The sequence below is a fragment of the Limulus polyphemus genome, unplaced genomic scaffold (assembly GCF_000517525.1).
Source record: "Limulus polyphemus unplaced genomic scaffold, Limulus_polyphemus-2.1.2 Scaffold2898, whole genome shotgun sequence".
Taxonomy (NCBI): Eukaryota; Metazoa; Arthropoda; class Merostomata; order Xiphosura; family Limulidae; genus Limulus; species Limulus polyphemus.
In genome coordinates, this window is record NW_013668508.1 from 90,399 (window position 1) to 117,180 (window position 26,782).

General features: G+C 35.8%; 1 protein-coding gene across 1 annotated transcript in view; it reads left to right on the forward strand.

Moving 5' to 3' along the window:
* LOC106468165 (protein Wnt-7a-like) overlaps positions 1-26,782 on the forward strand; it is an 85,619-nt gene that overhangs the window by 27,242 nt on the left and 31,595 nt on the right. The window contains exon 2 of the mRNA XM_022396467.1: positions 13,741-14,024. Within this exon, the coding sequence (XP_022252175.1) occupies positions 13,741-14,024 (284 nt within the window). The remainder of the gene's footprint in view (positions 1-13,740; positions 14,025-26,782) is intronic.

Below are 26,782 nucleotides of genomic sequence, written 5' to 3' on the forward strand. Positions count from 1 at the left end.
ATAATTGAAAAAAAAAACAAAACTCAAACATCTATATTTTCTTGTCGGCTCCTTCGCTAATCCGACCCACTTTAAAATGTGTTCAAGTCTCTTTTAAAAAGGAAAATGTGATTTTATTACATTAGTAGCAAAATAAAATGACGGATTTATTTCTATGAGGGAGCAGTAGTATATAAAAGTATTACTTGATGATTATTAGTATTATTTACGTATATCTAAATAATACGTTAACAACTGGGTGATTTTGTGTACTGGAAAACAATTAACATTATTTGTTTGTTGTTAAACGCAAAGCTGTGCTCACCGCGGGTATCAAAACCTGATTTTTTAGCGTTAGAAGCCCTCAGACTTACCACTGAATCGCCGGGAGTCGAAAATGATTAAGAACAAGGAGTCGTAAAACTTTGATTTATTAATTTAACAGATAAGTATATTGAAAAATAACTTCTAATTATCAACTAGTGTGTAAATGTCACCAGTAATATTGATACCATGTCTTGCAATAAGCGACTAACGACGAAACTTGTCGCTGAGTTCCAGTCCTCATCAGGTTAAGGTTACATTGTTACAGTTCATTGGTAGGATTATAGCTGAAGTTAATATGACTATTCGTAATGATACATAGAACCAGCGTTTCGGTCAACATGTTCCAAAGTTTTATTTGTAAGCAAAGCTACACTATATAGAATCAACTTTTTTCACACCTTAACTGTTTTCAACACATTCACACAACTCTATTATAACAATAAGGAATAAAAACTGTAAGCCTTGAAACTTTAGTCAGGAATTTGAATATTTTGTTCTAATTAGTAGCTATGGGTTTACAAAAGGAAGCTGAACAAATCAGGATATAACAATAAGGAATACAAACTGTAATCCTTCAAACTTTAGTCAGGAATTTGAATATTTTGTTCAAATTAGTAGCTATGGGTTCACAAAAGGAAACTGAACAAATCAGGATATAACCATAAGGAATACAAACTGTAAGCCCTCAAACGTTAGTCAGGAATTGGAATATTTTGTTCCAATTAGTAGCTATGGGTTTACAAAAGGAAGCTGAACAAATCAGGATATAACCATAAGGAATACAAACTATAAGCTTTGAAACTTTAGTCAGGAATTGGAATATTTTGTTTTAATTAGTAGCTATGGGTTCACAAAAGGAAACGGAACAAATCCCGGAGGCCACGACGTAACAGTGATATTTTTTATTGCTGTTTTGTCAAAATGTTTTTTGTTTTTTTATATAACAGGAAATGATGTCATTAATTTCAAAGACCTCACTGACTTGGAACCTTTTTTTCTATTCTTTTTAGCCATAGTGCTAAAAGTATATACTCAAACACATGAAGCCATTCTAGCTTTGAATTTTTCACTGACTTTTGTTTTTAAGGTTTAAAAGTCATCTTAAATTTCAAACAGAATTAAAACAGCCCGGTTTATCTGGTAGCCAATCCAACAATGTTCCATTTGAAAATTGCATATGTTAAAAAAGAAGGGGGAGAAAAAGATCGTCTCCTGGAGGAGAGAGGTAGTGTTAATTGTTCTGTCGTCAACATTCTTAACAGATAAGGAGTGAGGAAATTAGACAATCGAGACAGAAACATTTTATTCGTTCTCTTCAGGCGGATTCACTCGAACAACGGGCCTTTTTCTAAATGTTCCCCAGTGCTCAACCCTAGATGCCATTATTGCTGTCTAATTGTCAGAAATGGTCTCTTGTAAAAAAGGGAATATCTATGCTCACATTCATTTTCACAGTGCCTTCTAAAGATCGCAGGAAGAGATTCTAAGGATTGATCCCGTGGTTAGTTCCTAAAACTTGCGTCTTGGGTGAGAATTGATTATTTTGCTACCTTTAGTCTAGCAGTTTGAAAAACTAAACTTAAATTCCCGTTTTGTTTTCTTTTAGTGTTTGAAATGTGTTAATAAAGTGAATTTTGTAATAATAAAGTTTTATTTAAATATATAACAATTATACCCCTAACCAGTTTTTTAGCCACTACTTCGCCCCTTCTTGAAGGGCATGAATCTTTGTTGGGTTCATGCGGAGGTATATGTAAACTTGCGGTTTCACATTTTGTGTTTTGCAGTTTTTATGGGCGTTTTTACAATTACATATAAAGGAAGCAACTTTTTATGGCCCAAGATAACCTTTCATTAATCATATATTTACATAACTTCCGTCCAGGGGACGGGTACTCCAGCTAGTAACCTGATATTGTTGTTAGTCTTTGTACTGAAAGTATAAAATGAAATGTAAAGACAACAAAACTGGAAAAAATATTTGTTGATTTCTTAATTTAGATTACCTGTTGTTTAAAGAAGTTTGTTTTAATTTAAAACAATGGTGATATAACAAAGATACGATTTAAGTTGACAACTGAATCGATATCTTTACTTTCATGATAAATTTTATGCACTTAGCTCTAGCCTAGGTGATCCCACACTACATATTTACTTTAGGCTTATTATACCAACACTCACTACACTTATACGGTGTCACGGCACACATCCCCACCTCCTCTTACGGTCCTCTTGCCCTCCAGTCACTAAACTAGTAATGGGCAGACATTAATCGAACTATTATAGTTGAATAAATGCATTTTGACTTTTATGACTCCTCCTATTTCGAGAAATCAAGCGTGACGTGACCGTGACGTAACTAGATTTTAAAACTAAGTAATAAACTAAGCAAAACTATAAGCCAATTCACAATAAAATTGAAACCTATAATGGCTGAAGTGCGTTAAGTGAATCGCCAGATTATGAATACCACCGTAATTAACGTAACAACAGGAACCACATTTGCTAAAATAGTTGATTCAAATAAACATCCCAAGAGATAAATTCCAATATTTTCCCCTTTCAAATTGGCTAAAAAGTTTCTTGCACAAAATTCTTGTTATATTTCACATACTGAGTGTTCAGATTGATTATATTAAAACACAACGGATGTCTGTAAAAACGCATCATTCGAAACGAATTATTCTTAAATGATATAACCTGTAATATTTCCCTGAGACAAACCTTTCCTCAGTAGACTGCAATAATTCAATAAATACATATATAATCTACTGCTTGGGTGCATCAGGACCTTAGAAAACTCTATCTCAACCATCCACTTTTCTGGTTGTGTATATCAGGGCTTACAGAAAACTGGACCTTAATCATCAATTCTCCTGAAATACCGATACATTAATTGTATATATCAAGACCTTAGAAAACTGAGCCTCAACCATCCCGTCTAATGGAATACTACTTTACTGGTTGGGTATACCAGAACCTTAGAAACCTGAATTTCAACCACCCATTTGGCTGTTTGTGTATATCGGGATCTCAGAACAATAAACAATAAGTTATGTATAGAATGAACACACAAAAGTCCTAAGACATCTCACAGAATTGCACAAACATACCGGAAAACATTTTTTTTTTTCAAGGCTTCGGTGTTAACACGGTACAAAGCTTTTCCTTCGCCAGGAAGTCTCTTAGAAAATATATCTACTTTCCTATATATAACATCTAGCACTTTCGTTCCCAGTGAACTTGTACATCATACTAAATAATATGGTTGGAAGTCTCTTAAAAAATATATCTACTTTCCTATATATAACATCTAGCACTTTCGTTCCTAGTGAACTTGTACATCATACCAAATAATATGGTTGGAAGTCTCTTAGAAAATATATCTACTTTCCTATATATAACATCTAGCACTTTCGTTCCAGTGAACTTGTACATCATACCAAATAATATGGTTGGAAGTCTCTTTATACACTTTTTATTTACTATCACCAAGACATTCTTATTAATAATTACTCTGGCCATTTCTAACTATCTCACTCAGCTATAACACTTGGGATTTCCTATCCATGGACTTGTTTATGATAATCCTAAGTATTTATTACTATCTCACACAGTTGTACATAACACATAACGCCTTCTTACTGTCACACACAGTTGCAGATAACACATAGTGCCTTCTTACTTTCACATACAGTTGCACATAACACATAACGCCTTCATACCGTCGCACATAGTTGTACATAACATATAATGCCCTCTTACTGTCACACACAGTTGTACATAACGCCTTCATACTGTCACACACAGTTGTACATAACACATGACGCCTTCTTACTGTCACACACAGTTGTACATAACACATAACGCCTTCATACTGTCACAAACAGTTGTACATAACACATAACGCCTTCTTACTGTCACACCAGTTGTACATAACACATAACGCCTTCTTACTGTCACACACACAGTGTACATAACACATGACGCCTTCTTACTGTCACACACAGTTGTACATAACAAATAACGCATTCTTACTGTCACACACACAGTTGTACATAACACATAACGCCTTCTTACTGTCACACATAGTTGTACATAACACATAACGCCTTCATACTGTCACAAACAGTTGTACATAACACATAACGCCTTCTTACTGTCACACTCAGTTGTACATAACAAATAACGCATTCTTACTGTCACATACACAGTGGTACATAACACATAACGCCTTCTTATTGTCACACACAGTTGTACATAACGCCTTCCTACTGTCACACACACAGTTGTACATAACACATAACGCCTTCTTATTGTCACACACAGTTGTACATAACGCCTTCCTACTGTCACACACAGTTGTACATAACACATAACCTTCTTACTGTCACACACAGTTGTACATGACATTCACGCCTTCTTACTGTCACAAAAGTTGTATATAACAAATAACGCTGTCTTACTGTCACACACACGGTTGTACATAACAAATAACTCATTGTTACTGTCACACACACAGTTTTACATAACACATAACGCCTTCTTATTGTTACACACAGTTATACATAACGCCTTCCTACTGTCACACACGGTTGTACATAACAAATAACGCATTTTTACTGTCACACACACACAGTTGTACATAACACATAATGCCTTCTTACTGTCACACACAGTTGTAGATAACACATAGTGCCTTCTTACTTTCACATACAGTTGCACATAAAACATAACGCCTTCTTACTGTCACACACAGTTGTATATAACACATAACGCCTTCATACCGTCACACACAGTTGTACATAACATATAATGCCCTCTTACTGTCACACACAGTTGTACATAACACATAACCTTCTTACTGTCACACACAGTTGTATATAACACATAACGCCTTCTTACTGTCACACACAGTTGTACAGAACACATAACGCCTTCTCACTGTCACACACAGTTGTACATAACACACAACGCATTCTTATTGTCATACACAGTTGTACATAACACATATGCCTTCTTACTGTCACACACAGTTTTACATGACATACACGCCTTCCTACTGTCACAAAAAGTTGTATATAACAAATAACGCCGTCTTACTGTCACACACACAGTTGTACATAACACATAACGCCTTCTTATTGTCACACACAGTTGTACATAACAAATAACGCATTTTTACTGTCACACACACAGTTGTACATAACACATAACGCCTTCTTACCGCTGAACTTGTTGATCGTGTTCACCACTATTCGATTTCATTTATACTTCTCATAGAACAATCTCATCAAATATCCCTGTTTATCATAGAAATAAGCAGTAAACTGATTCTGTTTGTTCGTATGTTAAGACTTGTTCATTAAGTGTATTGTTCTAGCACCAACTGATCCTATTTATCATGATCCGACTTGTTTGTTTGTTCCAGTTAATTTCGTGCAAAGCTACTCGAGGGCTATTAGAAGTAATAGATTAGAGGTAAGGCAGCTAATCAACACCACCCACCGCCAACTTGCGGGCTACTCTTTAGCACCAAAAGATGGGAGTGCATATCAAATTATGACGCCCACACGTCTGAAAGGGGGAGTAACTTCGGCTACGGGGTTTCGAGCTCGAGATCTGCAGATTGGGAATCGAACTTCCTAACCACCAGGCTATATCAGGCAGATTAGGAATCGATCTTCCTAACCACCAGGCTATATCAGGCAGATTAGGAATCGAACTTCCTAACCACCAGGCTATATCAGGCAGATTAGGAATCGTACTTCCTAACCACCAGGCTATATCAGGCAGATTAGGAACCGAATTTCCTAACCACCAGGCTATATCAGGCAGATTAGGAATCGAACTTCCTAACTACCAGGCTATATCAGGCAGATTAGGAATCGTACTTCCTAACCACCAGGCTATATCAGGCAGATTAGGAATCGTACTTCCTAACCACCAGGCTATATCAGGCAGTCATGATTCTGATCCTGAACATTACGAATAAATTAATAATAGAGACGCATTTAGGATTAATTGAATTATATACAAGGAAAGTTTTAGTGTTATATTTTCAGGAAGATTTGCAAAATATTTGGTAGAGAAATTATGGCCCTTAGTGCCACACTTACTATATCCTAACCAGTTTACTAACGTATACAGTGTGACTTGTTTCACTGGAAAGCAGCCTACTGTTGTGCTTGACGTAACCACAGCTAATGATCCCCCTTTGTTATTATGTAGCCGATAAAACCTTCTCAAAAAGAAGTCTTGATTTGTTTACTCAAAGTAACACGCTTTGACCTGTACCATTGTTTAATGAGTATACATAAGTTGTTCAGAGAATCTTATCTAAGCGTCAATGTGCATGTAACAAGGTACAGAAATAGCTTTATCGTTTACTAATAACAAACACGTGTTTCTAAGTCTTAAAACGATAAACAGAAGATAAGGTTGAAAAGTATCTTAGAAAGCAATACTGGTTTGGGTTCTACCCACTGTACAAAGAACTCTGATATTCTAATATTCTACAGCCGTATTTCTATATTTTGAAATATACGCCGTCAAAATATCGCACTGATATGAAAAACCAAAAAACATTTAATTGAAAAAGATCTTATAAACATTGTAAATATCAACGCGTAACAATACTGACGAACAATTTTAAATCAAGAAAACTGATTTATGAAAAAAAAATGAATGAAATATATACCATATGAAATAGCTTTAGAAAATAATGTTAGCTTGAATATTGTTTGAGCGATATGATGTGATTTTCGTTATTGAGATATGATACATTTCATTGCTAAGTTAACTAATTAATTTCACTAGTAAATGATGGGGTGCCCTCTATAAGTTATATAGAAAATAAGACATTTTACCCAATTTTTTTGGCCATTTCTTTACACCGAGTGTTGTCACAGGCTAAAAAAAAACAAAACAATTACTCAATACTAACTGATGTATCTGTTCAACGCACGGGGACAGACATAGGGGTTTCTGGGGGTGACATGGGAAAAGGGAACAGATCCGAACGACGTCTCTTCATGTCACATCCCTGGAAGCCTAAAAGCATATGTTAGGTATAGTGAAAATCGGTCCAGCGGTTCGTCCATTATAAGTGCACACACGCAAGCTTTTATCAAATAATGGTTTATATTAACTTAGCAGAATGTGGTTACTAATGGTAGTATACACTAAACTCACAAATCAGTAAGGTGAGGGTAAATATCCGTTTGAGAATGTTTCTTTAAAAACAACAACAACCAGGATTACAGATACTTGCGACTCTGCCACCTAGTTGTGGATGTATCTTTGTACTTCATTGGAAGTTATAGTTTCAGGTCACATGATTGTCTATCACCATTTCTATAAGTTATAGAAATTCCTAACACACCACACAATCTTCCTGTTCGTGATCCATGACACGAACAAAATCTACGTTCCTGTTTCAAACAATAAAAAAAGTAATATTCTATTGTTATTGTAAATTATTCGCTGAGTGGAACAAGCTGAATAACTTATTAAAATAATTAATTACTAGTAGGACATCGAAAATATACACTGCCATCAACCAATAACAATTTAAAACACAGATTAAGATCATCCACTATACAACTTTATCCAGTTCCCACTTTGAGGTATCTGCAGATCTTAACTATATTCCCAATGTCAGATCTTGGTGGTTATCGTACCCGGACTCTGAATTCGTAAGTTCATGTTTCGCGACCTGTTGCCTCAAAAATGCGCTGCGCACTTTGGAGCCATCGGTGTGATATACGAGTAACGGTTAAACCACACTATTCGGTCAAACTAGAGTAGCCCTAGAGTTGGCAGGGGAGGAGGGGGTGCTTTTGACTAGCTGCCTTCCATCTCGTCAAACAGTTCAAAATTAGGGACGGCTATTTGCAGGAAGCCCTTTGTAGATTTGCGCGAAAATTCTGAAGCAAACAAACCAGGTAAAATTATTCTCTCTCTCTCTACTATAGACCACACCCCCTCAGCGGTAAGTCTGCAGGATTACCACGCTAAACACCGGGTTTCAATACCCCACAGATATCCCATTGTGTAGCTTTGTGTTTACTAACAACCAAACGAAAAGTATACACCACCTATACTGTGAAAGAAATAAAGGATTGGTTTATTTTGAATTTCGCCCAAAGCTACATGAGGGCTTTCTGCGCTAGTCGTCCTTAATTTAGCAGTGAAAGACTAGAGGAAAGGTAGTCATCACCAACACTTGGGCTACTCTTTTACCAGCGAATAGTGGGATTGACCGTCACATTGTAACGATGGAGGTTTGTTGGGTCCATGGGGAAATACATAAAAATTTTCAGCCTTGCATTTTGCGGTTTGCCTCCTGTTCATGGATCGTCACCAAATTTGGCATGAAGGTTTCTTATATCCATGCGGAGATATATGCAAACTTGCGGTTTCACGTTTCATTAATCACGAATTTACATAACTTCAGTCCAGGGGACGGGTACTTCAGCTAATATATAAATAAACTGGCAAACGGCGATTTATAAGCATAACGAAGTGGTATATTTTTGGTGAAAACAAAACACTGGTCTTGTCTTCTTCAGCTAGACAGATATCTTGGACAAAAAGGGTACCTGAAGAAGACAGACCAATGATCGGTCGAAACAAGTAGTGTTTTCACAAAAATAAAAATCACTTCATTGTGTTTATAAATCTTTTTTTGCCAATTTATTTTTTAACAGACACAGCAGTGGATGAGATTCTATTTGAGTGACAACATCTGTTACGGTGTAAAGTGTAATTTGTCATCAGTAAGGTAACAAAAATGAGATGTTGAAACATCTGGTCATAAAGTTCTAAGTCTATATTGACCTTTCCTTGAGGTAGTGCGTGTTTTTGTGTGGTGGAAACATTCAGAAGTACTACACTGATGAACGGCATCATGTAGTAGAGTATCAAAGTGGTTGGCAATGGAGAATAAGTTATCCTGCAGCTGTTAAAACTTTTTCAAGACACGTGATAGTCTTAAGTCTGTTCCGCCTTGTGTAACGACCCGCGCAAATTTATCACTGGTATTAATATAGCCACAGAAGAAAAATGTGTAACCTTTAGGTGTATAGAACGCGTTACATAAAAATAAATGTTATAAGAAAAGTTTGACTCTATCTAAAACAAAAAAAAAAAAGGCAACTAAAGAAACAGTTTTACCCTGAAAAATCGTTCTAAATGCAGGTAAACATCGAAATAAGTGACATGTATTCAAACTACTGTATGATGGTTTTAAGTAGTAATATTGTTTAAGATTGAAATACTTCATTTTCTCAAGTAATTACTCTTAATAAGTCTTGTACTCGCCACAGTATTTTTAATTAATCAGTAACCTAAGACGTTGGTGATTGTGGTGATAAAGTTGCACTGATCAAAATCTTCAGTAAAATACAATAGATAATCATTATTTTTACGAAATAAGCTTATTGGCTGTTCATATTTCAATAAGTTTTTTGTTTTGGAATTTCGCGCAAAGCTACACGAGGGCTATCTGCGCTAGCCGTCCCTAATTTAGCAGTGTAAGACTAGAGGGAAGGCAGCTAGTCATCACCACCCACCGCCAACTCTTAAGCTACTCTTTTACCAACGAATAGTGTTTTCAATAAGTAACAGAAAACAAACTTTATGAACGTCTAAATGTTCAATATTGGTTATTACGCCCACGTGGACTCTTCATGCGCTCAAAGTACATTATTACACTCATCATACCCATGCAGGTTTTTCGAGTACGCAAAGCGATATTAGTTTCTGATGCCTAGGTAAACCTCTTTATGTATTCATGTCAAATCCACGTAGATATTTTATCGTCGTGAGACCTTGTCAATCACGGATGTGAAGAGTGGCTTATGGATTGCAGCTTGTTAGTTAAGTAGCAGCATAGCGCTTCCTGTGCACAGTGAACGTGATGCCTTGCAATCCTAAACTCTCACTAAAGTCCTGAATTATAGATTTCATCCCAGATAGGCATTTACGTTTTACAACACTCTTCGTGGTGGTTGGTGGACGTATATTTCTTACAGTGGACGTGAATGGAAATAAGAAGATCGAAATGTTTCAGACACTAGTATTACCAATGCCTCATCCAGTAAACATTCTCTTTAAATGTCTTGATCTCCTTTCCCCTAGGCATTTACGTTTTACAACACTCTTCGTGGTGGTTGGTGGACGTATATTTCTTACAGTGGACGTGAATGGAAGTAAGAAGATGGAAATGTTTCAGACACTAGTATTACCAATGCCTCATCCAGTAAACATTCTCTTTAAATGTCTTGATCTCCTTTCCCCTAGGCATTTTGACTCCAACTCGCTGTGGTATTCACCTAAGACCCCGGGATATCCAAACCCCAGCTGGGTTTTTTCTTACTCACGAATAAATACCGGGTATCAAGCAACAGCTTCTGACTACACAGCAATCCGTCACAATATTCACAAGCAGAAGGAGCGAGCCCATTAATAGCTGGATATGAATTGTCCCAGAGTTTTTTGTAATATAATGTATAAATTCAAAACAACAACAACGTCAACATTTGATGTGCTATCAAAGATAGGTGGCGCTTTAAAACTTGTGTATGTTCACAGCTATAAGGAATTGCCTCAAATTGACGCCATTTTAATTTGAACACCACGTATTTGGTAGTTATGTTTCTTCAGAAGTTTCTGACTCACTGGTAAAAAAAAACAAACGACTCTATGGTGCTCTAAGCTGAGTGAAACCTATTAGCATCCTACTAACGCCTTACGAACAATGCAACATTGTTCTAAATATACATACATATATAGAATGTTATTCTCAGAGCATCTGATGATCTTCATCAGGTTTCCTATTCTGATGTCTATTCCATCCATACAAAGAATGGAACAAATAACATTGGAATGGGGAAAATATTATACCATACGAAATGCTGAGAAAATTACAGGAAAACAGATACAGACGCCAACTTTTCAATGGACTTTTAAAACATTCTTAAGCGTTTTTATACTACTAATTATAACCACGTGACCATATATATATACATATATAAAGAAAACAATTAGTTTCTCTCTTTTTTTTTTTTTTAGTTTACAAAATATCTTTCCCGCCTGTCTAGTTTTGATTTCGCAGGTGGTCCGAGTAACTCAGATAGGTTTTATGTAGGTGTCTGACAATCTTCTGCACCCACCTATCAGTGGAGCAAGGTCTATTAATCCCGTAAGAACCTGTTCTGAGAACACTTCTCGTGTTAATATTAAGTACGAAAGAGTTTCCTTTCTTAAGTGTGTGGGTTAGCCGTGACCCCACTTTAACCTTTTTTAACATTCTCGGGTTTCTTGCCAAATAAAGGGTTGGCTAAGCTGTAGAGGAATGATTTTCACCTTGTGATATGCTGTTAATTACCTCCAGTAAATAAGATCCCGCCTGGGCCACCTCACCCAAACACGAGTGGTACAAGATCCATTACGCTGTATTACATAATGGAATTTGAAACGCTCTAAACTAACTGTACTATCAGGAAAAAAATAACAACACAAAAAACGTCATAATATTCTGACTGATAAGCGAGTTAAATGGGTGTTACACTTCAGTCTTACTGTAATTTATCACATGTTTACCACTGTAATGAAAGGGTTGGTGTGCAAATGCAATTCAATTATATAGGGAATTGCTTATATTCAGCCTTAATAGTAGTAACTTACACCTTCCGGCCCCTTTTCGCGAAGGTGGAACATTCCTGCGTTACAATAAATCGCTTGATCGCTTTTCAATGATTTTTTTTTTCATTTTGCTCTAGGACAAACAGAAATAACTCGACATGTAAACTATGCAATTGAAAATATTACTTCAAAAACACGTGCTCATGTGTACTTTGTCACGGCTTTCAACGCAGGTAATCAGCTATTTACCACTTATCGTTGAAGTTGTAATCCACAGAGGGCATTCGTGTTTCATTACGTTTGGCTGTTTGTTTTAAGAACAAAACTACATTGGGCTATTTGCTGTGTCCACCGCGAAGAATCTAAACCCGGATTTTAGCGTTGTAAGTCCGCAAACTTATAGGGTTTGTTTGTTTGTTATGGATTTCGCGCAAAGGTACACAAGGACTATCTGCGCTAGTCGTCCCTAATTTAGCAGTGTAAGACTAGAGGGAAGTCATCACTACCCACCGCCAACTCTTGGGCTACTCTTTTACCGACGAATAGTGGGATTGACCGTCACATTATAACGCTGAAAGGGCGAGCATGTTTAGTGTGACGGGGATTCGAACCCGCGACCCGCAGATTGCGAGTCGAGCGCCCTAACCACCTGGCCATGCCGGGCCAACTTATAGGGAGACATTTCATTAAGTAGACAATTCATTATTTTAGTTACTGGAATAATTTTGAAACATATGATCTTCAACTGCAAGGGTAAATAAACGAATCTGTCGAATTATTTATTCAAGCTGGTCAAGTCTTTCTAGTGTGTATAATATTATTATTATTATTGGAGAAAGCAGATTCGTAAAATTGCTTAGAAAAATTACAGTAAATATGTTTGTGATTGCAACGAAAGACTTATTGGTCAACATAAAATGTTTTTCAAACGAAAACATAAAAAACACCAAGTTATAAGACCGCTTTTTTGTCTATTTTTAAGGTCACCAAGTAACTGTTTGTCATAATTAGTCAATAAAGCAGTGCTTATTTCCTGACCGTTCAGCGACGACAAAATATTGTGTAAAACATATTACCATCAACAACTGAAAACAAAAGGAATAAAATCAAATCACCATTTTTGCCTGAGAATCAATTAATTAACTTTACATGGCCTAAGTGTTCTTAATTTATGAACGCTGTAACAATTAGCATTGATTATAATTGTAATGAATAGTACTCAAAAATAATGTTTTATTTACAATAATATAATCGATTAGGCTACTTTAATATTTGTATATGTATCTGATGTCGCAAAGTATTAAAATAAATAGTTTGAAGGTATAATCTAAGCTGTTTCTATTACACGATAAGCCACCCCAGTGGCACAGCGGTATGTCTGCGGACTTACAACGCTAGAAACTGGGTTTCGATACCCGTGGTGGGCAGAACACAGATAGCCCTTTTGTAGCTTTGTGCATAATTAAAAAAACAACAAACAAACAAAACAATTATACGATAACGAGTCTGGCAGAGTTATATTGTTAGAAGTATTTTGACACCAGGGGGAGTTATATTGTTAGAGGTATTTCTCCTTAGAATTGTGCATATACACGACGAATAAATAAAGACATACAGGTAATTTTCCTAAAAGATTATCTGTGTATAGATCATACAGCCTATAAATATGCTAATGAGAATGTCTTTTATATATGCATCAGTAATATATATAACTTAATGTTTGTTTTATATAAATATATCAACCATATACATGTGTAAAATATAGGTCTCTCTTTCTTAACACAGGTACCTAGCTATTCTTGGAGTATCCAACCCTGAACTTGAGTCAACAATTCATGATGTTCCAAAATCTGACCAACCTATTAGTCCAGAAACATCTATATGTGCTTTTGTTCCTGACTTGGTTCCCAAACAAATTCAAATTTGTAAGGAATACCCTGATGCTATCCAAGCAGTAAGTGCCGGAGCTAAGTTGGGTATCCTCGAATGTCAGCGTCAGTTCAGACACGAACGTTGGAATTGTACACCAGAGGGCGGTAACAACGTATTCGAGCAAACTCTAGAAAGAGGTATTTCCGTTATTTAATTTTACATTGTTTCCATATTTGTGTAAAAGGCATAATAAATATACATACATCGATTGTTAATTAATAAACAACGCAAAAATAATACTTCGTATAATAACCGACTATTATTTCTTGTTTCATTTTTATGTTATGGACACTCTTTTGTATTGTTGTGAAAACTAAACTATTACAAAATCAATAATGAATTGAAGTTTAACCGCAGAGATCGTGTTTGTATATATGTTAAATACTTCTTACTATATGGTGAAGTAAAACAGACTCAAAACCCTATAGAGATCGTGTTTGTATATATGTTAAATACTTCTTACTATATGGTGAAGTAAAACAGACTCAAAACCCTATAGAGATCGTGTTTGTTTCAGAGTATTAGTAGTAAGGTATATTGTGAGATCTATATATATATATATATATGCATATATACATCTATTATAACAATTGAAATGTTCGTAACATACTTCAATATTGTGAAATATTTAAGCCTAACTGATAATCTTATCCATTCACACTGGATGAACACATGTTTGTTTGTTTGAATTTCGCGCAAAGTTACACGACGGCTATCTGCGCTAGCCGTCCCTAATTTAGCAGTGAAAGACTAGAGAGAAAACAGCTAGTCATCACCACCCACCGCCAACTCTTTGGTTACTCTTTTACCAAGGAATAGTGGGATTGACCATAACATTATAACGCTTCCACGGCTGAAAGGGCGAGCATGTTTGGTGGGACGGGGATTCGTACCCGCGACCATCAGATTACGAGTCAACCACCTGGAGCACTTGTTGATATCGAGACAAGTGTTGTTGTTGTTTCTTACTCTACATTCACAAAATTTAGTTTACGTAATCGTTATAAAAAAAAGAAAAAATATAAACCATTGAATGAAATTGTGGTATATTTAACTAACGTGAAATTAAAGAATATTAGAAACAGACTGAACTTCTTATCGAAGTGGCTCAGCAGTAAGTCTGAGGGCTAATACCGCTAAAAACCGGGTTTCAATATTCGTGGTGGGCACAACACAGACAGCCCATTGCTTTGCTCTTAACAATGAACGGGCAAATCGAAATTTAAACAAAACAAAGATTACGTGGTAAAGAGGTAAAATTAGAAGTGTTTTTTTTTTCGTTTCAACTCCTGAAATTTATTTCTCTTCTTTGTTTCTTTGAGGAGGAGACTCATCAGTTATTATCACTACATCTTACTCCAGAATACTAATTACACAATAATTAGCTAACCAGAAACATTATAACGATAAATTCAGAGTTCGATATCTGCCATGGGCACGGGTCAGGAAGCCCATTGTGTAGTTTTGTGCTTAACAATAAAGAAAAAGCAATCAGACAAAACTTACAATGTTCTGTGATTAATTGATTTATTATCTTATCCTGTTCTTATGGAAGTGATAGAACGAACTTCTAAAGTCCAAAACATATCTAACGTTTCTACTTTATCTGACTTGGTAAAAGGATAAAGTTGTATTAGATCAATCTGCTCTTATTGCCAATGACAGGCTGATATAATTGCTATAAAGTATACACTTAATGACTTATGCAGCGCAATAGCTATAACTTAGTATGTGTTTAGCCAGAGAACTGTAAGTAAAGTATTAGTTAGGTTTCGGTTTCTTTTGTTTTCTAACAGAAATATGTAGGAAAAGGCATCACCACCCACCGCCAACTCTTGGGCTACTCTTTTACCAACGAATAGTGGGATTGACCGTCACATTATAACGCCCCCACGGCTGAAAGGGCCAGCATGTTTGGTGTGATAGGGATTCGAACCCTCAGATTGCGAGTCGAGCGCCCTAGCCACGTGGCCATGCCGGGCCCATTAGGGTCAGTAAACCATTATAATGAAACAACTGTATATTAGACTTCGTAGACTTGATGTGGACATTGGTGATTAGTATACTCATTATCTGAAACGTGGGAACAATAAGTTTTGATAAGTTGCATTTCATGATATGTTTCAAATGGAAGGCTGATAGTTTCATATGCATTACAACTTTGCAGAAAGTTTCATAATAGCACCCTAGACATTCAAAAAAGTGGCAAGACTCTTGTTAAAAGTATTATATCATCATTATTTGAACACGTTCGTTTTCCGAACGATGTCTTTCAAGTACATGGGATTAGCAAGTTATGACTGAAGATGAAATAAGGAAAAACCGTAATTGGATTCATTAAGTTATTGGATGATTATAAAATATCCTGTGATCGAATCTTCAAATAGGATTAACAATAAGGGGTTAGGCTTAATCTCATTAAATTCATGTAGGACTATAAAATCTCTAATGTAAATAACTGTGTTAATTTCTAAAATTTTACTTTAACTGTAATGAGCAGAAATCGTTACATAGCTAATTTTATATCTTGCAAACACTACCGAATATACGAACGTTAAAAAGCAATAGGCCGGGAATAAATAAATAATATTTCGTTCACAGCACACTTAACTGGACAAACCTGTTATATTTAATGAATATAATACTCTGAGGTATGGCGTTCGTAATAACTAATGCTTATTTGATACCCTATATTTATGAATGAAGAGTGGGGATTTAGGGTTCATCATTTTCAATTTGTCATGACGTAAGAAAACGAAATGGAGGAAGTGGTGTTGTAGATTAATCAGGTGAATATATTCAACGGTCATCGGAACAAATCAAGTTTCCAAGGTTGTTAATATTGATGTAATGTACGAGAATGCGTGTCACGCTTTCTTTCTTTTTTAGTTAACTTTCCGTGGCATCGAAACGTAATTAATGTTGCCCAGTGAACAGTCGTGATATAGCCTGCCGTTGATCAATACGCAACGGGATTAAGAAGGGAAGTCTAAACAAACGTTGTCACTTATTAGGTTCCACTACTAAATTATGTATAGTCTGTAATACAGTGAGAAATTAGTATCTCCTTCGCATTCATGATGTTTTTGTTTTTTTATCCGTCCATAATTTTAATACGGTATAACTGATTCTTTCCAGTAGGTGGTGATTTGGTTCAGTTGTTGATAAGTCCAAAAGCTACACAATATGCTCTCTGTGCTCTGCATACCATGGGTATAGAAACCAGATTTTTAGCGTCATAAGTCTGCATACTTACCGCTGAGCCAAAAATCTGTATTAATACACCCAGCTTCGAGCAGTAATAGCTAAGGTTACCCTAAAGCAGCGGTCCTCAACCTTTATCTCTTCGAGGACCCCTTGAGTAGTAATAATTTTCGCAGCGAACCCCTTTTAAGCAGCAATAAATGTTTTAAATAAAATAACTTTTGAACGTGTTGAAGTTGTTGAAAATAAAAAAGTTTCTGTAACGCATTTACAATAAAACCGGAATCTATGCAACGCAAACGGCTCCCATTTCCTTCCGTAAATATTGTAATAAATTAGAAGGAAATTAAAACTGGTAAAAATTGTAAAACCAGGAAAGTGGAAAAGATGCCATTACCAAATCTTTATCGCAGAATTATCTCTCGAACCCCTAGGGTTTAGAGAACCACCGGTTGAGAAACACTGCCCTAAAGAGTTCTACGCAACGAATCATTATAAGTTTTATACAGAAGAGTTCATTTGGTGTATGGCGTTCGTTTATACATATCCCTTACACTCGCCCCCCCCCCCAATGGCACAGCGATAAGTCTGCGGACTTACAACGCTAGAAACCGGATTTCGATACCCGTGGTGGGCAAAGCACAGATAGCCCATTGTGTTTAACTTAAAAACAAAACAAAAAAAAAAGGTTATAATGTCTTTCGTATACCAGCCTCCCCAGTAGCAAAACGGTATGTCTGCGGACTTACAACGCTAGAAACCGGGTTTTCATACCCGTGGTGGGCAGAGCACAGATAGCCCGTTGTGTAGTTTTGTGCTTAATTACAAACAAACCCTTACACTCTGTTGTTATGGAAGAATATTGGAAGATTTCTATTTTCCATGCTACATTTATTATTCCACATTTTTCCTATTTTCAGATGAAAATTCTGTCTCTGTTCAATAATTTTTTTCTTCATATTTTTAACTAGGAAAATTAACGACCAAGAACAAAGAAGTCGATAAGTTAAATGTCTTTTATAAATCTTGACATGAAAGTGCTTATATGTATATGTCTATTGCCTTATATTTTGCTACAGTGTCCCTTTTTAAACGAAGCACTTAATCTTTTCCCTGCTAAATATTCACCTCTAGCAAGAAATTACTACATTGATCCAACGTCCAAGCTAATCTCACCTCTGGAAACTCTGGACTGATATCTTGATATTAACCCGATCGTTATAAACACATTCCACGAACTCTGAACATGAACATAATTATCTCCAGGCTTTCTTACTAACAGACGCCCCATTTCATGACTTTTTTGACATTTTAATGAGCGGCATCCAAACAAAAGGCTTTGGAATTCTAAGTACTTGAACATAGTACATAAATTATACTGTACACAAAGAATATGCTGTAATGTTGATACAACGCTAGATATAAACATCAGCTTGTCCCATGTCTAAGGAGATGTATACAGAAAAAACAGAGGATGAGTACGTTATATTAAAATGACTTTGGAGTCTCACCCGTCGTGATCTGTATGACGACCGTGGCTCTTGACAATAGCCCTGCAGCGTAGTTTTTATTGCAAAAAACTCCGTCGCAACGATGTCATGTCCACACCACACACCCTCCTCTTTACACTTTCCATAATCTATCTCATGTACGAGAAGAATGGTTTTCCAGCATACGTTTTAACATCCCAACTACACAGAAATCTATAGGATTGTTTACGGTGACTCGACTGGCATATTTTCTTATAGAATAGCATGAATTCCCGTTTCATTCTCTATCTGCCTGAATCATGCGGTGATTGGCTAGATATGTCGTGGAAGCAACTTCTGTATACGTGACTTCTGTCGATTTTACAGACTGAAATCCTCCAAAAACTGGTAGATGACTTTTGCCACTGACATTTGAGTTACAAGACGCCGCACTTTACTTACCACGGCTGGAATACGATTTTTCGCATGGTCCTGGTACCCCAGGTGGATCCACATTCCTTTGTTTGCCAATCTCATTAAGTAAAACTGATATTTCAGTCTTGTTTATTTGAAATTAAGCACAAAGCTACACAATGGGCCATCTGTGCTCTCCCCACCACTGGTATCGAAACCCGGTTTCTAGCGTTGTAAGTCCGCAGACATACCGCTGTGCCAGTGGGGGGGAGGGGGCGTTCCAGTCTTAGAAATCCTAAGTTCCCGATCTGAATACATCGTTATAATCTGCGTGTATGAATATTTTGCGCCAGAAAGAACTAATACATACCTTTCCCAAAAGCGATCAATTTTTGGTGGCATCACACTACCTATGAACGCCAAACAATATTAAAATATGCCATTCCCCTTTGACTTTACATCGGTTGTAATTATCACGTGACTTGCTAATTTACACGTTCAATGTCTGTTAAATATAATACATTCAACCATCTGTACACCATTTCTATCGAACCCCTATGTCGTAAGTATTTGTATGTGTATATTGTATATTTATGTTATGTGTTATGATATAAATAGTATATTTAAAGTTTTATAAGTATTTAATACAGTTATTATATGAAACAGAGTGTTTCTTGTTTAAATATTAAGATATGCTACTACCAAGTGCTTTGTTATTCTTTTTAAAATAGCCTGATTGTTTTGTTTTTTGACAGTTTAGTCACTGGCAGCAGAGTTGCCAGCGTATACAAACTGTGGTTATAGTAGAATAATAACTTATAAAATAAATAATACAAACTGTGATTATTCCACAGTTTGTATTATTTATTTTATAAGCTATTATTCTACTTATAGTAGAATAATAGATTATAAAATCAAATAATACAAACTGTGATTATTGTAGAATAATAGCTTATAAAACAAATAATACAAACTTTGATTATAGTAGAATATTAGCTTAGCTTATAAAATAAGTAATACGCGTTAGACACTTAGTTTTACAACAAATTAAAGCAAAATTACTGTGTGTTATCGTAATGGGCCAGGCGTGGTCTGTGTTCAACGTGGTTGGAAGTGAACCCGAAGGTTGGTGATTCGCGTACAGTTACTACAAAAAACCCGCTCCGTAGTGTCGGACAGTGGGTGCGCAATGAAAACTATGGTCAAATTCTACTATTAAGTGGGTACTGTTGATTAGCTGACTTCCCGCTAGTTTATCCCAATTAAAGATGGCTATACGTACATAGCACTTTTGTTATATTAATTATCGTTATATTTCACAGTACTTCCACTCTGAAAATACGTTGTTCTTCATTTTCTACATATTTGTTTCTTTTGTGCTGTTCTTATAATTATTATTATTCATCTATTTATTTGAAGTACCAGTTTTTATTGCACTCACAGATTTGATATGCATTATTTGCGTAGGGGCCTACATTCGAGCCTGTGTTTTTTTTGGATGTTTAAAAGCTGTTAACGTTGAGCACAGAAACACATATTATATTTATCTGATATTATCTTGTCGCATTCTGTAAATAGAAATATATAAAAGAATTGCGCTCTAATATCATTTATTAACTCATTTATAGCTTCATGCACATACATACATTTATCTGATATTATCTTGTCGCATTCTGTAAAGAGAAATATAAAAGAATTGTCTGAGTTAATAAATGATATTAGAGCTTATAGCTTCATGCACATACATACATTTTTATGTATAATCTTGTTGCAATTCCTTCACAATTTTTCGATATCTTACGTAAAACTTATTTTTTATATATATATATATATATGTAAATTAACAATAAAATAATTAAACTAGTATGACGCTCTACCTTATGAAACTTATGTACGTCCAGGTGTACGTCAAGTTTTCAAAATGTTCACCGTAATTAAAGCTTATTTTGTCATAACAAGTAGATATTACAAACATAACTGAAATTAAATCTGTTTGATTGATAACAAAATTTACTGAAATCACCTTTACATTAATTATTTATTTTTTATCGGATAAAATGTTTAGGTATTTGACACAAAGGTTTATAGCTCCTCTTATTTCTTTGAATTCTCATCTATCTATCTGTGTATATAAAAGAGAGAGATATATACAATACTAAAATAATACACGGTTCGTGTATGAAAACAAAGTAAAAACCAAATGAGAAATATTGAAAAAACGTGTTCTTGTCTGAATCAATTAGCATGAAGAAGAAGGCTTACGCTTCACTGTTCTCAATGAAGAGAACAATATTGGTTGGAGCCGTATAATTTTCTTGGCTTACCAAGCTTCCCTCTCACTAGGTGGTCCGTTTTTTCTTTCTTCTTTTACCAGATCACTAACATATGGGTTTTAAATGTATTTATTAGACTAGCTTTCTGCTATGTTGTCCCTGGAAGATGAGTAAGCTGGTAAGTTGGACAGACAGGCTAGAGTAGAGGGTCAGGGGATGAGGATATGCCATTACGTTTCATGTCTTCTTGCGTTAAACAAACAAAACTTTTCGCGTTAATGCTGTGTAAGCTTTATAGTTGCATGCGGACGTCAGCAGTTATTAAGTGTTAGTGTTGGTGTAAGTGTATTATTTTAAGGAGTAGTTTTTTTTTTCTTCTTCTTGTTTTGTTTTTCTAAGGAGTACTGAAAATAATGAACTAATAAACTTGCATGTGTACTAATATATTTTTTCAAGAATGTTTTACGGTGTTATTTTTGACTTGAATTCTTTGCATAAAGTAAAATATTAAAACCTGTGTATTATAATAGAAGTGCAAGAAGTGCAGGTGTTTCAAACTAAATATAACGTGACCTCGTCTTTGGACTTTAATCACCTCTGACCTACATCCCTATCTCATTTTGATTACGTCTCACGGTGGGTCAGTAGGAAGTGTATGGACTTACGACGCTAAAAATCGGGGTTCAATTCTCGCGATGGACAGAGCGCAGAGAGACAATTTGACCTACATCCCTATCTCATTTTTATTATGTCTCACGGTGGGTCAGTAAGAAGTGTATGGACTTACGACGCTAAAAATCGGGGTTCGATTCTCGCGATGGACAGAGCGCAGAGAGACAATTGCGTAACTTTGCACAAAGAAAGAACATTGTAATTATCGTAATATGACGAAATTTTCAATTTCTCAATAATTTTCGAAGTTGTTGAAATATTTCTAGAGCTAGTTATCATGTTAATTCGTAAGGGCTTCTGAAAACCCAGTTACTGTTTTAGTAGATAACTAGTCTGCTAGGCTTGTTAACGGGTCACGAAAGTTCTATATGGACCCTGGGGAACAATCCAAACTTTTCATGTTGAATTTTTAGATAATTGGTACAAAATTTTCACTCAAAATAGTATAGAGGAGCGTTAAGAGTGTTTACAATAAAAATCACGGAACATGTGATAATTTGGCTGTAGACCAATAAGCAGGGAATGCCGTGAAGAAAGAATGGGATCAACAAGTTAGTCTAGAGCTGTATTGATTATAAAAAAAAAGCGAGAGAAAAAGAGTAGTTAACATCAGTTGACGAAGACTGCAGCACATTGCCAAGTCCTATCTGTCTTCTCTTCTTCATTCGAAGTTGATGATGATTTTTTGTTTGCTTGCTTTAGAGAAAAGCCACATTAAGCTATCTGCTGTGTCCACTGCGGCAAATCGAACTCCGGATTTTAGCGTCGTTAGTCCCTAAACTTACCGCTGTCCCGCCGGGGGACAATGATGGCAGTAATACATTGCTAAGTCCTATCTATCTTCTCTTTTTCTTCATTCGAAGTTGAGGATGATTTTTTGTTTGTTTATATATTTTAGAGCAAAGCCACATTAAGCTATCTGCTGTGTCCACTGCGGCAAATCGAACTCCGGATTTTTGCGTCGTAACTCCCTAAACTTACCGCTGTCCCGCAGGGGAACAATGATGGCAGTAATACGTTGTTAAGTCCTATTTGATTGCTCTCTTCTGAAGTTGATGACGATTACAGCACATTGCAAAGTCCTATGTGGCTGTCCTTCTTTCCCATATGAAAAGAAGATATGCAGCGAAATTTACATCGTACATGTAATGTCTGAAGAATTGTCTTTTTTTTTTTTACAATTTGGTTAGGCATCTACATTTGTAATTCTAGTTTTCTGTTGTTAAAGTTGTGACGAATGGAATTTTAGGATTACAATATACCTCAAGTTGTAACAGTTATAAAATAATGAAATTGAAGCAGGAAAGCAAACCGTTGTGGTTTTTTGTTTGTTTGTTTGTAATTAAGAACAAAGCTACACAATGGAATATCTGTGCTCTGCCCACCACGGGTATCTAAATCTGGTTTCTAGCGTTGTAAGTCCGAAGACAGACCGCTGTGCCACTGTGGGGCAAACCGTGGTGGGGATGAGGCGATGGGTATTGCCTATAGAATTTGTTATAAGCGTATCTATTGGTTATGGAATGGCAATCATATGACTGGAAACATTATTTAGAGATCCAAACGAACGTAACACCGAAGGAGTTATCCATGAATTTGTTGGTAAATATGAAACGTCTTAAATTAAATGATTTAAGTTCAAAAATTAGTAAAAACTAGTTCAAGTGTAGAATTTGCCACTAAATAATAACAGTATCAGTGGTTGTCAAGAGTTTCTGTAAGATCACCCACACTATACGTTTATGGTAGTTTAAATACGGTTAATAACCATATCAACATAACTTACAGTATATACCGCCAAATAAAAAACATGAAGATTACTAACTTGCATCAAAATAACAGGTTGGAGATGTTTGTATTGGTGTTTTCTACTGAAAGGCATTTTATGCGGAACCTGGGTTCAAAGGTCAGGATAAAGATTCCTAGAGACAATTTTGTACTGGCATAAAAATCCTCATTTCAGATCTTCTGACCAGAGGAAAGGTCATTAGCCATCAACGTCATAATCGATCAACGAGATTGAATGCCGTAGTTATTATGTTTTTACAGTTGAAAGTTCAACAGCACATGACGACTCGAGCCTCGAACCTTTAAAACTTGAAAATGAGGTGTTTCGCTTGGCTCCCGTCTTAATTAATGAAATACGTATGTAGATTCTCAGTTGATCTAAACAGATATCATTGGATCCAAGTACTGAATAGTAAAGAACAAAGCACTGTTCAGACGATGTGAAAACAAATAAGAAGTCACTGTTTGTTTGTTTTTCTTCTATAAACAGACTTTGCTACTTCTAATGTACATCAGCAGAAAGATAGCGTCGCTAAAGAACTGTTGTTACTGGTTGCTACCTCTTTAGCACAAAGCCACACAGGATATGCACTCTGTCCACCTCGGGGTATCGAACCCTGGATTTTAGTGTTGTAAATCCGGAAACTTACCGCTAAAGAACTGAGTCTGAAGTAAAATTTAATTTCTGCATTTTCCTTCATTATTGAAGTCAGGAGCATCATGAGATGCCAAAGCTAGCCATAAAGTGATCATCCTGGGTGTGAAGCAAGGTAGAATGAGTCATTGACCAGGTGGAGCACTTTACGACTAGCTTTGACATAACTCAATATTTTAACCGATATTCACATTAACTGAACAACCAATATCTGTCCCTCTACTAACTTTTTCAAAAATGACTGGTCGCTAGTAAATGGTTTCAATTATCAACAATATAAACAATTCCTTGAATTCTCTATCGTTAACACTCAATTTATATTAAATTATTGCCTTTTTGACCAAATAGATGGCGCTGATACGGGGTCACCATTCGTTCTGACATTACGTAACGCTTTTACTTTATCGCTATGAGCAATCGTGGCTTGAGAATTGACCACTTGAATTCAAACCTGTCCACTACAGAAGGTATGTTGTTGGTAGATTTGTCGTTTTTTGTTCTAAAGAGCATGCACTGAAATCTCTACTTTCAATACATAATAATGCATTTTTTCTAGATTATGAACACGTTGCAATATCTATAAGGGTGTGCAAACGTGTGCAACTTTCATAAACTAACCGTTGATAACGCTATCAAACTATAGGCATGCACGTTCAGTTGCATCGTACTTTTGCTAAGTTCATCCTTAGGACTCTTCTCTTGCTTTAAACTTACATAGAGGTCGGAGTTTGTGGTATATGATGAAGTTACTGTGTTTATAGGAGCCAGCTTTAGTATGGACCGTGTGTGTTCCTTGCTTATTTCATATGATAACTGATGTATACTGTAGTATTTATCCTTTTTTGCATTGGAGAAACAGGCTGCAATAAGCCAAAGTTGAGGACCTGGTTGTGTAAATAGCTCTTTCGATAGAGACGACAAGACAATAATGACAAATAAGGTGGTTCACAAACAACAAATAGTTCTTTTCTTTTACAAGTAAACGTGAGTTTCGAAATAATGAAAAAAAACATGGAAAACATATGAACGCTAACTTAATATATCATTGTGATTACAAGAAACTGATACAGGCTCTGATAATCTGACTATCTTTCAAACAGCGCCTAACTGATGTTTATTTAAATATGTGTTCAAGATGCCTACGATGTCTTCCCAACAATATCTCACAGCCCAACAGCTAGCTTTATTGTTTCAGTCGCGCTACAGACTTCATTGAATCTATAGGCTTTTACAATTCCAAATATCGGTGTTCTTCAAATATAGAAATATATCCGTCATTTAATGAATAGCTGACGTAAAATCTGTTTGAAAAATATATATCTAATTCTAGAAAGCTCTGTGGGATATATAGAGAATCAGAGTTGGTAAGAGCTAGTCAGAGTATAAATTGTCATTTTCCCCCGATAAAGTCTGTAACTTAAGATAGAACAGTTACACACAACTCTTTGCTATTAAAAACTATCTACGAGACAAAAGTTATCATTCTAGAAACGAGACAACCAGAACTAAAAATATGTACAAGACAGTTCTACCTACCAAGAAATGTAACATAGTGACCCCCAAAATGATATTCCACTGGACACTGTAACCCGATGAGCCAAAATACTGAATTACAACTGTGAATGTTTCATAGAAGCAATAATGCGTTTCTCAGAACACTGCATGCAATTTTCCAGTCGGATAGTCTCAGTTTTTGTTTTGTTTCTAGTTACAGCTGCTCATTTAATCATTTTAACACAGGAATTATCTTGTACCAATGATTTATTTTTAGTTTAAACATAATTTGAATTTACAGGTTTAAGAGGGTGTCACATAGAGCCATTATGTACAATTCTATTTTTAGTTCACCGGTAGCAAGAGAACTGGCAGATCTGTCGGCAATGAAATGCCAGTCTTATGGCTGGGAACATTATTTAAAGACTAAATAAAACTAAAACTAACCAACTGTCTATTTCCATCACACATGCAGGAAATGTACTCACCCAAACCAGAAATATGTTTAGTCAAGTTCAAACGTATTGCTTTAACATAAGTCCTTATTTAAGATAACGTTAGTAATGCACAAATATTGCTTTAACATACGTCATTAATAAGGTAACCTTAGCCATGCACAAACGTATTGCTTTAACATAAGTCATTATTGAGGTGACGTTAGCCATGCACAAACGTATTGATTTAGCATAAGTCAATATTAAGATAACGATAGAAAGTTTCTAAATGAATATAAGGAATTATAAAATGGAATATAATTGTTTCTTATGGATTTAGCGCAAAGCTACACGAGGGCTATCTGCGCTAGCCGTCCCTAATTTAGCAGTGCAAGACTAGAGGGAAGGCAGCTAGTCATCACCACCCACCGCCAACTCTTGGGGTACTCGTTTACCAACGAATAATGGGATTGATCGTCACATTATAACGCC